The sequence below is a fragment of the Phyllopteryx taeniolatus genome, chromosome 3 (genome assembly GCF_024500385.1).
Source record: "Phyllopteryx taeniolatus isolate TA_2022b chromosome 3, UOR_Ptae_1.2, whole genome shotgun sequence".
NCBI classification, from domain to species: Eukaryota; Metazoa; Chordata; class Actinopteri; order Syngnathiformes; family Syngnathidae; genus Phyllopteryx; species Phyllopteryx taeniolatus.
This window is the reverse complement of record NC_084504.1, coordinates 18039733-18052354: the sequence shown is the minus strand read 5'-3', so window position 1 is coordinate 18052354 and position 12622 is coordinate 18039733. Positions and strand designations below refer to the sequence as shown.

Genomic DNA, 12622 nt, shown 5'->3' with positions numbered 1-12622 from the left:
TACAGATATCGGTATTGTGCCAATACTGTACTACTGTAAAGTACTTATACTCATAAAAAAATAAAAATGCACTGATACTACACCCCGATACGTCACCAGCCAGACATACAGTAAGTATACTGTAACTTCCGGGTAGGAGGCATGTCAGCCATGTGGAGATACTTTAAGGTAAACATGGGTGACCACACTTATCTAACTGCAGTTATGCTCTGCTCTGCCCCACGAGCCATCTGGCAAGCACCGGGTTTCAATCGCGTCGCCCGCTCTGCGCTGTCTGTCTCCGGCTGAGCCAACCAGGCCTCCGTCATGAGTATCACTTCAGTTGTCCCGTCACAGTTTCATTTCATAACTTCCGACCTTCTCAAGAAGTAGACTTGTCTCTCACTTAATTTTGTCAATCACACACATACTGTAGGTAACATGGGATTGTGTACTTTACGTTCTTCGGCTCTTGTTTCTTGTTCATCTCTTACCTATGTAATCCTTTTACACAGTGCCCCCTCGTGTTCACTCTGAGACACCACATAACTGAAATGACTTGTCATTTAAGTGAAGTGTGTGGCAAGCTGTTAGAAAAACATCCAATTGGATGAATTTAAAACGTCAGTAATGGCATGTTGTTACTATAAAAAGTATATTTAAGTGGAACATGTGCCATGTTTAACAAAAACAAATTGTTTTTGAACAATAGTTTGAAACATTTGAATCGCAATTACAAGACATAATGGCATTATCAAGAATCGGTACTCGGTGTTGGCGAGTACTCGTACTCGGTCCCAAAAGTGGTATCGATTCATCCCAACTATAATGCCAGTGTATTCTGATGGAGTTAGAAAAACAAATATGGAGGAATGAGGTACTACTTTGTCACAATACATACAGCGATTATGTTAAAAATACACATTGGGCTTCCTCTACAATTTCACATTACGCCTCGCTCGTATATACAGTAGAAAATAAGAGGTTTCTTCTTTTTAAAGAATACATTTAGCAATACATTGTCTGAAAATAAAACTTTGTGAAGACATGTTTATATTTGGTTGCCTGCAGTTTCATCTTTTCGTGATACTCCATTGCATGCCACAATGACAGTGTTTAGTGGTTTGGCCTCTCGGTCGGGGAATATATTTTGATGTTTTGTGTGATTTACTGCTCTTTTGGAAGCTTTCACTGCCATGCAGTGCTGCTCTCGGAAAGCCGATTTGAAAGTTCACTGTGTCTAAGAAAGAGTGCAACGTCCAAACCACATTAAGCCCTCTCCCACTGAGCCAGTCATTGAACAACAGGCAGGATTCAAACAGACAGGTAGAGAGGAGGTGTTTTTAGGTCGGTGAAGTGGAACTGATGAGGTGCGGAGGAGAAAATGAGCAGGAAAAGAGGGAAAGCTGAAATGAAAAGGATGAAAAATTCATAGGAAGGCGTGCAGAGGAGGAGGATGGATGAGAAAAGTTTGAGTCAATAAGGGGAAGCATGCAGAGAGAGAACGCAGAGCACAAGAGATTAATTGTTTGCGCTCGCTAATGTAGCACTGAAGTAAGCAAGCACGCATGCATTTACAGGCAGCAGAATGCACAAATGCACACATTTATTTCATGCACCGAATCAGCACATTTTCCACCTTTTCTTTCAAGCACTTCTCATTGCTGATCCAAGGTCACCTGATGTTCCCTCAGCTTTACTTCTGCTCAAATTCATTTATCCTTCACACACCATGTGCTACTTTATTGCCTCTCTGTCTGCTATTAAGAGTTTTTGCTAGAGAAATGTGAATCTGTGAGTTTTATTGTCCTAATATGCAGAGAATAATGATATTTCTTTACGGCCCTTGCAATAAAATTGCTGAAAATGCACAAGCTACAACAAAATCCACTGTGCTGTGGCACACTACAGATATTCGGGTGTGTGGCTGGAAATTTCACTAACAGTGCCGAAAATGATCATTTATTTACTCAAATATTTTTGTTCATCTATTTATGCCAGTGATGTATACTGACAGGCAGAACAATGAAATGCTCTTCCATTAGATGTGAGAAGGTACGATTAACCTGTAAATCCACCTGTTGCAATTTGTATAACAGAATAATAGCTTTGTGCTCAACTAAACAGGCCCAGATTTCACACGATATAAAATGGAGTAAATTGAGACAAGATCATAATTATTTCAGTGGACTGTATATTGTTTTTGTGACATTTTTGTTTGATGCTGTGCCTTGAGATTTTTGTAATGTCAAATATGTGCTTTGGCTCTCTTAAGTTGAGGAAACCCTGATCTAATGTGATGTAATGTAAAAGAGCTATATGAAAGATTCCACCTTAAAAGGTTTTGCTTCCAAAGCTCTTTCCAATATTCCATATAATGTACTGTATGAGCAACCGAAATACAGTCTCAATATAATGCACTGCAATTGTACGCCACTGCATATAGCTCTTTTATTTGATACCATTACATTGTGCAGGCCGTCATAATGTTGTGGCTGGTCGGTGTATAACAGTAATTATGACAGAGAACTGTAGTACAAAGCCACGCTGTTTAAATAGTATGTTATAAAAAATGACCTCTTTTTTTTATCCATATTAAAAAAACTCACATCTATTATCAACATTCTACAAAACTCAATTGGATATTTAAGATAATAAACACACAATGATTTATGTTGAGTAACTTAAAAAAAAAAAAAAAAAAAAAAAAAAAAAAAAAAAAATTTATTATGTCCTTCCCTGTGTAGGACAGCGACATCCAGAAAAAAATCGACCATGAGATCCGGATGCGCGACGGGGCCTGCAAGCTGCTGGCCGCCTGCTCGCAGCGAGATCAAGCCTTGGAAGCGGCCAAGAGCCTGCAGACGTGCAGCACCCGCATAATGGCTTACATGTCCGAGCTGCAGAAGATGAAGCAAGCGCAGGTCATGCAGAAGGTGACGCGGAGGTCGTCGGACGCGGGGCCCATGGACGACAGGCTACCGTGCAAAGGGAAAGTGGCCATATCAGGCAAGTCCTCTCGATATGTCCACATGTTGACCTTTTAAGAAAGTTTTTTTAAATAATATTGACAGGGTACCTCTGGGTGACAAAGTGAGCAAGCCCTTTTACCATTTAACAGCAAGACTGAATATGTGTTGCATATATCTGTAATTCAGTTTTGCCTCGTCACATGAACTTTACCAGATATCTGCAACTGCATTCTTCCTATCCATAATTGTCATTTCAGATATCTTAATATCAGATATACCTTGAATGAAAATTCCAACTATTCAAAATATAACTACGACTAGTCATAAAGACGTTGATATCTACATTGTTAGTCCTGGATAGGCAAACTTGACTTTTAAATATTAAATCTGCTTGGCACAATTGACTGCCACTGATTTGAACTGAAAACAATGACAAAACCTTTTTGTGCTTGGGTTTGCCCCACCTGATCTACCCTAAAAGGGTTCGGTATTTTTGGATTCAAAAATAAAAATAAATTAATTAATAAAATCATATTAAAAGAAAATATTAATAACAATAATCCAGCGGGCCCTGTGGTTGAGGAGTGGATGTTGTAAATGCTTGTACAGAGAACATCGTAACCGAGAGTACCCACTCCAAAAGAGAGAGATTGATCGATCGATCCCTGTCAAGCAACTTCGCCTCCTTTGAAAGCTGTGACAATCGTTTCTTCTATTACTCCTTGTTTGCTGAGTAGGAGGCAGAAAGGCTAATAGATTCTTGAGCATATGTGGAGTGTAATTTGATTCCGCCAGATCGACTCTTCATTAGTGCATACTTCACTGTGTGTATTGACTGCGGTGAGCGTGCTGACGCGCACACTCCGCCCATCACATCGCCAATATGGGCAACCAGATGAGCGATTATTGAGTGGCTAGCACTGCTTGTCTCATCTTGACATAATTCACACCAGGGAGCATGACAATAACGGGAATATGGTTAGTTTCTTTCAGGCTGTTTATTAAACCGGCGTGTCACGTTTGTCTCACACACACACAAACATGCAAACACACACATACAAGTACACGAATACACCATAGTGGTGTATTGTTTAGCCTGGAACACAGGAACAGTGATGGACATGTTTTTAACATAATCCTTGTGTGTCATGGCAGATCTACGTATACCTCTCATGTGGAAAGACACGGAGTACTTCAAGAACAAAGGAGGTGAGGAGCCGCCACTTTATGATCACTTCAGAATGACGCATGCAGATTTACGGTCCATTAGGGAGCCGTCTGTGGAAGGATTCAGTTGTTGGATTTGTGCTAGGATGACTGCAGAGCAAAAAAAATTGTCTTTCATCAAATGTTGACTTTTTGTTTTGTGTCTTTGAACATTTATTAAAATAAAATTGAAATAGCAAAACTCAACTTTAATTATACCTTAAAAGAAACACTAGACCATACATTCATAACAAATAAAATAATGATATGATAAAATAATATCAATAAAAAACGAATAAAAATAATATCCTGCATTTCCTGCTGTGCACGCCTTGGCCTCTTAGGGGCAGTGTGGTGCTTACATGGAGCTACTTACTTTAAGATAAAAAGAGGAGAAGAAGAAAGTCACAATTGAACTGTCTTAATATACTTCATTTTTCACAGATTATAAAGGATATGTACCTGTGAGTATTGTTACATTACCTGTCTGTATGCGTTACTGGAGCGTTTTTGTGTGAATATTCGTTATTTGAAGATATACAGTATCACTCCCGTGACTTCTAATACTCATTTTTGTTAACCTGTCCATAGGGTTTTACATTGCGCGGTAGCAGTAAGATGACGAGTTTCAGGAATGCATTATACGTATGTGTCATATTTAAATGTGCAAAGCATGTAATGCTTTTTGCTTAGTTTTACAGTAAACGCCAATTGGGGTGTCATTAAACACCTCAAAACACACTCAGGGAGGGCAGAATTAATAATTTTTCTTTGATTATGTTTTTATGATCGCGAGAAGCCAAAATCGAAATCACGATTACGTTTAGATTAATCGCCCAGCCCTAGATACGAGTGCCGATAAGCTGGCTGCCAATAGATCCCACAGAAGCATCAGAACAATGAAGGACAATACATTAGGTACAGTCGTGCTTAGTACCCTCGCATTTTCAGTGTTTATAGGTTATGTGGAGAGCTGTTATTACTGTGTTTTTATATTGTACAATACTGTAAGTGCAGGTTTCCCTGTACCACTGTTGTTGGTTGTTCGTGTGTCTGGGTCCAACTGATGCATTCAATGCGGCATGGTTTTTGAGAAATTTCCTGCGGGACTAATTTGAAGTGGAAAACAGAGGCGAAGTAGAAGTGAACTCATAGGGAAATGAATGACCGAGTATCCCGTTACTTTAGCCCATGTGCATGTATTTCATACGAAGTCGGGTCCGTGTGTGTTTTTTTTTTTTTCTTCTCGATTTGCGAAAGTTCTGGCAGCACAGACTGACTCGTAGCTTCGTCTCCTTACTGTGTGAAGAAGCACACACACTGTGAAGTGGGTGGCAGTTCGCTGAGGGATGATCATTGAAGAGCGCAAGAGAGTAAATTAATCTTCCTTTAAGGAAACCCGCTCATCACACAGGTTGCGTTTACATTTTTTATGGTGTTTCTTATTGCCACAGCAGTCGAATTTAACACTAATCTTTACAATGACCTTCCGCTTCTTAAGGACGTCAATGTGGGTTAATTCGTGCGCGGTCTGTTGGCAACTCTGATGGAATTAATCTGCATGACCTGCACATGCAAATGAACCCAGGAGACAGGTAGTGGACTTTTAACTAGGCTTTACACAATCAGAATCACATCATTTTATGTGGCCCGCGAAAGCAAATCATGCTCGTCAACTTCCGTGATTTTTGCTAAAACCTGTACCCAAATTCCAAATTGTCATAATAATAAACAATAATGTTGAGAAATTGCATTTTTCTGTTACCAAACCCTTCTTCTACAGTAACTTAAACAATACTTGAATAAACTATTATCCTTGTCTTCTGATTTCAAAACTAGTTATCCCTCAATTTGTTGTGTAATGGTAATAATATGATTTGGTGATTAAACATTTCACTGTTCTAATGGCCCTCTGAGGGAAATCATAACTACAATGCGGCCCGAGACCAAAATGAGTTAGACACCCCTGGCGTAGGCAATTGTATTATGCATACAGTGTGTACAGCAAAAATGGTGAGACCTAAAATCGCAGTCACCGCTCATTGTTTAGTATTCAGGGATTCCTTGCAAAGCAGGAGGAACAGAGGAAGCTCAAATATTGTTTAAAAAAAAACTGTTTACTTCTTTCTTGCAGAGCTCCATCGCTGTGCGGTGTTTTGTCTCCTGCAGTTAGGAGGAGAGATCTTTGACACGGACATGGTGATAGTAGACCGCACGCTCACGGACATTTGCTTCGACAACAGCATTGTATTGTAAGTTACACGCCGGTTTCCCTCAACCCGAACCATGCGACATTTCAATCGAGCGAGCAAAGCCGATCGCATTTCCTCTTGCCCTCGCCCCGAGACAGCAGCGAAGCCGATCCTGCTTTCGAGCTGCGCGTTGAGCTGTACAGCTGCTGCTCAGAGGAGGACTTCTCGGCGGGGAGTACGCCTAGGAAGCTAGCCAGCAAGTTGAGCTCCTCCTTGGGCCGCTCGGCTGGGAAGAAACTGCGGGCGGCCATGGAGCCCGGCCCGTGCAGCCCGGTCAGCAATGGAGGGGCATGTCCTCTTTTGCTACCCGTTCCTTCTGTACCGTAAGTGTCAACGCAAACAGTCTATTACCAAAAATCAACACCAAATTGGAGGACACTGAAGACTTTTCTCACAAAGTTCAGTTCAGTTTGCTACGTCGGTGTTGCATTTCCATTATTAAATACCTAACTGTACCACCAATGTATGTATGATTACCTAATGGGTGGCTCTTGCTACATTGGTTGAGTTGTTGAAATTGCTTGGATCATAAATGTTCATGGTTTTAAAGAATAAATAAATGTCAGAGAAAGGTGCTTTACCTGCATAAGAAAAAGGTCATTGACATGATTCACTATCCACCCCAAAAGTAATGATCCTATTTCATTTATTTATTTAATACAAATTCACAACATCATTTTTGTTGGCAGTTATTTCTTTCATAGCGGTTATTTTTTGGGGAGGTGTAATGTCTAGTTGTCACATTTTGAAAACTAAAATGTGTATTTTCCCAATAATTCTCTAGCCACATATCAGTTGTTGACTTTTTGTAGCATGTTAGCAATTTATTATGTATAATATGATGTGATAATTACATTTATTAAATGTATTAAACAAAGTGTATACTTGTGTATTTCAATACTTTTTAAGTAGCATTTAAAAAAAAAAAAAAAAAAAATTATAATTGTATTTCTAATAATTATTTATCATACATTTTTCCGTTCTAACGTTTTTGTGGGCTTCCTCTGTTGATTGGCTGAGATAAATCACATAGTTCCTCTGTCCTATCGTGATGTCTCTTTCCTCTTAAATGACCAAAAATGTTCCTATACCCTATTATGGAGTAGAAAAAGGGTGAATAATGTGTATGACTCCTATTTCTGATAATTTTCATCTATCCACAGGGGCCCCAAGTACCACCTGCTAGCTCATACCACCCTGTCGCTGTCACACGCCCAGGACAATTTCCGCACGCACGACCTCACCATTTCAGGCAACGGTCAGTGTCAGCCTCCATCAGTTTGTCTTTCGCCTTTTCTCCTCTGCCAAATTCGCCATCTGTTATTTTTCCCCATTTTGTCTTGCGCTTGTGTCGCCGCCTCGCTGCACTCTTCATTTTCCTGCATCACTCCCCCTTGCCTTCTTCTCCCTCTCTGTCCTGCCATATTCTCTGACAGACAGCCGTAGTCAAGGTCACAGGAATAAGAGCTGTGCCATGGAGGTGACTGCAGTGTAAAGCTGAAGCGATAACAAGGCTCCCCGGCGTTTTATTCTTCAGCTGTCCTGTAAAACTTTCATTGGTGCTCATTGCTACAGAGCCTGCAGCTGACAATCTTTTTACACCTCCTGAGCCTTGTGTTTTCTCATAATGGGGGACATTGTCTGGCTGGAGATTGTGTTTGTAGGTGGACTTAAGTGTATTAATGGTGTGTATTTCTGCCCATCTGTGTGTGTGTGTGTGTGTGTATAGAAGAATGTTCCTACTGGCTGCCTCTCTACGGAAGTATGTGTTGCCGGCTTGCAGCCCAGCCTCAGTGTATGACCCAGCAGATGATGAGCGGACCTTTGAAGGTGTCGGTACGTTGGAAGCAGCATGTGCACTTTTGTGTCTCTTTTTTGTGCGCTTTTTATTCTAAGCTTCACCTCCTCTGTTGAGGTTACCAATTCTTTTTACCTCTGGCAAGGAGATTATTTTTCATACTGTTAGAAAGCCAGATAACACAAAAGGTAATTCATTTCTATGGATTAAACTAACAATTTAAGATCATAACATTTTATTCTATTCACCACGTTGATCAAGTTCAAAAATCGGTTTGCAACAAACCACATTGACTCATAGCTCATATTAAAACCCTTGGTTGGTGCTTTCATCGTGTTAATGTCATATAACTGAACAAAGCAAAAACAACTACATCTTATTTGAGACAGTGCAAATCAAGTGACCTCTGTTGTCCACCTCACAGCAGTTGGGAGCCGGCCCTCACAATTGGACAAAAGTCTATGCGGTCCTGAAAGGAACTAGCCTCTCCTGCTACAGACGACAAGAAGACGTTCAGGACGGCGTCGACCCAGCTTTCACCATCGCCATCAACAAGGTCAGAAACAAAGTTGCTCAGACATAAAAAAAAAGTCACAAATCTAATGAATTGGTGTAGTTGTGGACTAATCTTGTTGGTATGGTGAAAATGCATATGCGGCATTTGCCTACTTGCAGATTTTTTTAGGGAAACCTATCCACTGTTCTTTTTTTGTGCTCAGGCCAAATTATATTACTTTGGTGGCACATTATTGTGACATCATGCGGCCAAGGAATTATGTTGAAGTGAGGGGAGGAGCTTCATTTCGTCAATCATAGCCTTGTCTAATAGAAAAAAGTTCAGTGCTGCCATCTTGAGGCATCTATTGCCAATTACAAACCTTTTTGGATGGGCGCGCTCGCACATTTTCGCTATCGCGGCAGGTTTTGGTTCCCTATTCCCTGCGAATATCGGAGAGAACTGTAACGCATTACAAAAGTATGCAGTCATCAGATAGCCTACCTGTCATTCATCAGCACCACTCATGATTTCCCTGAAGAGCACCTATTGAACTGGAAAAGCCTACTTTACATTTTTGCTGTTTTGTATATATGGTGCCGACGCTGTATATGGGGGACGAAGTTGGCCCTTCGTCTGTTGTATCAGCACTGTCACGGAGGCGGGACTTTCCCGACTTTTTGTGTTGAAAGCAATTGTCGCTGTCCAACAAGTATTTTTACACATCACACCAGACATTTGATTTCAGGATGTTGAATAGAAAGAGTTTATATTACTAAGGCCAAAATGCACTACATGGGTCATTGCAAAGTATATCAGGAGGACAGCAAGTGACTTTTACTTAGCCACTAACTTTTAATTTAGTTACAATTATAAAAGCAAATATTAGACTTTGTGAAGCAGTCCCAAAGGGTCCAAAGGGAAAGTTGTCCAATTAAGATTTATTACTTTTGGTATTGTTGTCCTATTAAAGGCCATCAATGTCCATTAGTCTATTTTCTATAGTGATTGTCCTCCTCAGGTTCACGAGTGAGCTGTAGCCTATCCCAGCTGATCTTGTGGCATGAGGCAATGTACACCCTGGACTGGTCGCCACCCAGTTGCAGGGCACATTTAGACAAAAAAAAAACGTTTACCTTCACACCTTACACAATTAGCAGTTTTCAATTAAACTAATGTGCATGATTTGGAATGTGGGAGGAAACCGGATTACCCTGAGAAAACCCACGCAAGCAGAAAACATGCATCATCGTGCCGAGATTCAAATCCAGGACTTCCGGACTTGGAGGCAGACATGCTAATGCAAAGCATTATCCTACGTGCTCGCTGGCCATCAGTGTATTAACGTCGAAAATCATAATACTTAGCAGCTGTTTTGGTGAAATTCAAATGTCACGCAGAAAAAGTATAACACATTCAGAAGCAATAATTCTGTAATGTAATGAGGTTAATGAGGCATCCCGAACTGCTCATCATCGGTTATTGTTTTTCCGATAAATATTCGAATCGTGTGTGACGCTGATGATGCCTGTGGGCCTTCTCATTCTTTCCATTGTGACTCATGCGGACTCTTCTTGTCTCTTACTCTTTTGAACACTGCTGAGCCGCAGCAAAGTTAATCTTTTGTCATCTGTCTGGGGCCTCTTAAAAAAAAAAAAAAAAAAAAAAAAAAAAAAACAGCACTAGGGATGGGGGATAAAATGAATGGAGCAACACCGCCATCTAGTGACTTTTTTAATACATTAGGGAGGATCATTCCAGAAGGGCAATTGTTTGGATGAAGACAAATGAGTCCTTTTGTGTTAGCTGATTGTGCTGCTGTTGTTTTTGTTTTTTCCCATGCCATCAGGAGACCAGGATACGCGTGTCGGATAAGGACGCTAAGGGCAAAGCTCAGAACGTTTGCATCAGTAACCAGTACGGCGGCGAAGACGTCACGCACACGCTGACCACAGACAGTCGAGAGGAGACACACAGGTGGATGGAGGCCTTCTGGCAACACTTCTATGACATGAGTAAGTACTTTTCAAATTTGTGCATCCATCCATTTTGTGGAAACGCTTGCCCTCATCAGAGTTGCGGGTGAGCTGGAGCCAGCGGATACTTGCCAGCCAATCGCAGGGCACTCATAGACAAATAAACATTCACACGCACATTTACACCTAAGGACAATTTCGAGTCTTCAATTACCTAAACGTGTACGTTTTTGGGACTTTGGGTGGACACCAGAGGTCTGGAAAAAATGCACTCAAGCATAGAGAAAACATTTAAATGCCACATAAAAATGTCAGAGGGGGAGATTTTAACCCTCAACCTTAGAACTGAGAGGCAGATATGTTAACCACTATATTGCTGTGATCTTTTTATAATGAATTTAGAGGTTAGTAAAGAAGTGCAAGGCTCTAATCTTCTGGGATCTATAATGGAAAGTAACCGTCAATTAAGCCGCTGGGCTATGCTTGGTTATGAAGGAATCATAACCAAGCATGTAAAAGTTAGAGAAATAAAAATATAGAGGTCCTCTTGACTGTGAGGCAGACGTGCTAACCACTTGAGCACTGTGCTGCCTTTCACATTCATGACAGACATGTTGCTTCTTAAGGGCAAACTTGTGTCAGCTTATTGCTTCTTGTAACAAAAAAAAGGAAAAAGAAAAAAAAGCAGGCTATCTCCATTTCCATCACGCAGGCACGTGGAAGCAGTGCTGTGATGACTTGATGAAAATTGAACAGCCGTCACCACGGAAACCAACTCCCGTCACACCGAAGCAAGGCTCCCTTTACCATGAAATGGGTACGGTGTTTGCATATAATAATTTGCACGTGTGCATGAATGAGTTCTGTGTCTTTATTAAAGTGTGTCTGATATCTCCAATATAACAATCTGCTTTTCTCTTCTGCACTATTAGACAGACTTGATCTTACAGTTGCGACTGTGACTCACTCTGTCCTATTTTCTCTGCTCCTTCTGACCCTGTGCGCTCCTCACTCCTTTATGTCCCCTTTACCTTTTGATTTGACCTTCTGACATGTTTTCACTCCCCAACAACACCCACTCATCTGCCTTCGTCAACCATCCGCACATTCCCATCCTTTCTGTCTTGCCCATTTCCTTCTTTCCTTCCCTCCATCTCGGCTGTCCCAAAAAACTGTCAGCAGCCCCCCTTGCCACACCCTCCTGTGAGGGTCTTCTGCTGCAAGACAATGCCGTGTCCGCCGAGATTCGTGCTCTTCTCTCATCCTATTACAACGACAGGTGACGTAGCAGGAGGAAGAGCCTGTGTGATTATGTCAAACGAATCTTCAATAGGCATTTCTTGATTTCAGATCTGAAGTCTGCCCACTTTACAGACATATTCTAATATGGGATGATTAAAAAAAATACACAGGAATAAAAAAGTATTACAGTAATAGCATAAAAACATGAGTAATTGACTCCACCTTTAATTTGTTTCTTTTTATAATTACCTAAGTTAATAGTTAAATCCACAAATACATATACAGTACTGTACATAGCTCCTTGACACCAATGTACTACTTTCCTATGATGCAAGGATTTGATGCCATCTTGTGTAGGATTTCTCAAAAAGAGCAGAAAAATCACCAATAGTTGAATTTGTAAAATTTGTAAAAAAATTCCGGTGACACCGCCGGGCTTCTCTCCTTGCCTCTTCTGACAAATATTCATACTTTAAATAAAATGTTCCATCTTTGCCACGCCGAGTTTTTAACAACCCATAGTAATGTTAGATGAGGCCATGACATGTAAAGTTAAAAGTCCCAGTGCTCTTATACTGTATATCGTCACTCTTGGAATGACTTTTGCCCAATCAAATTGCTTGGTTGGAAATAACTGTTGAATAAAGTTAAATACAACTCAACTGTACTTTTAGATAGGCTTTACACAATCAGGATTTTTG

General features: G+C 40.7%; 1 protein-coding gene across 6 annotated transcripts in view; it reads left to right on the top strand.

Moving 5' to 3' along the window:
* The window catches only part of rtkna (rhotekin a), an 82558-nt gene that overhangs the window by 67519 nt on the left and 2417 nt on the right, over positions 1–12622 (top strand). For 3 of the 6 annotated variants that reach the window (XM_061767274.1, XM_061767275.1, XM_061767272.1), the window contains exons 2-10: positions 2727–2988; positions 4107–4160; positions 6292–6409; positions 6508–6732; positions 7573–7667; positions 8139–8245; positions 8632–8763; positions 10553–10718; positions 11392–11496. In XM_061767274.1, the coding sequence (XP_061623258.1) occupies positions 2727–2988; positions 4107–4160; positions 6292–6409; positions 6508–6732; positions 7573–7667; positions 8139–8245; positions 8632–8763; positions 10553–10718; positions 11392–11496 (1264 nt within the window). Of the gene's footprint in view, positions 1–2726; positions 2989–4106; positions 4161–6291; positions 6410–6507; positions 6733–7572; positions 7668–8138; positions 8246–8631; positions 8764–10552; positions 10719–11391; positions 11497–11540; positions 11547–11858 lie in introns of all 6 variants that reach the window. The other 3 variants (XM_061767278.1, XM_061767277.1, XM_061767276.1) reach the window with 3 other exon arrangements.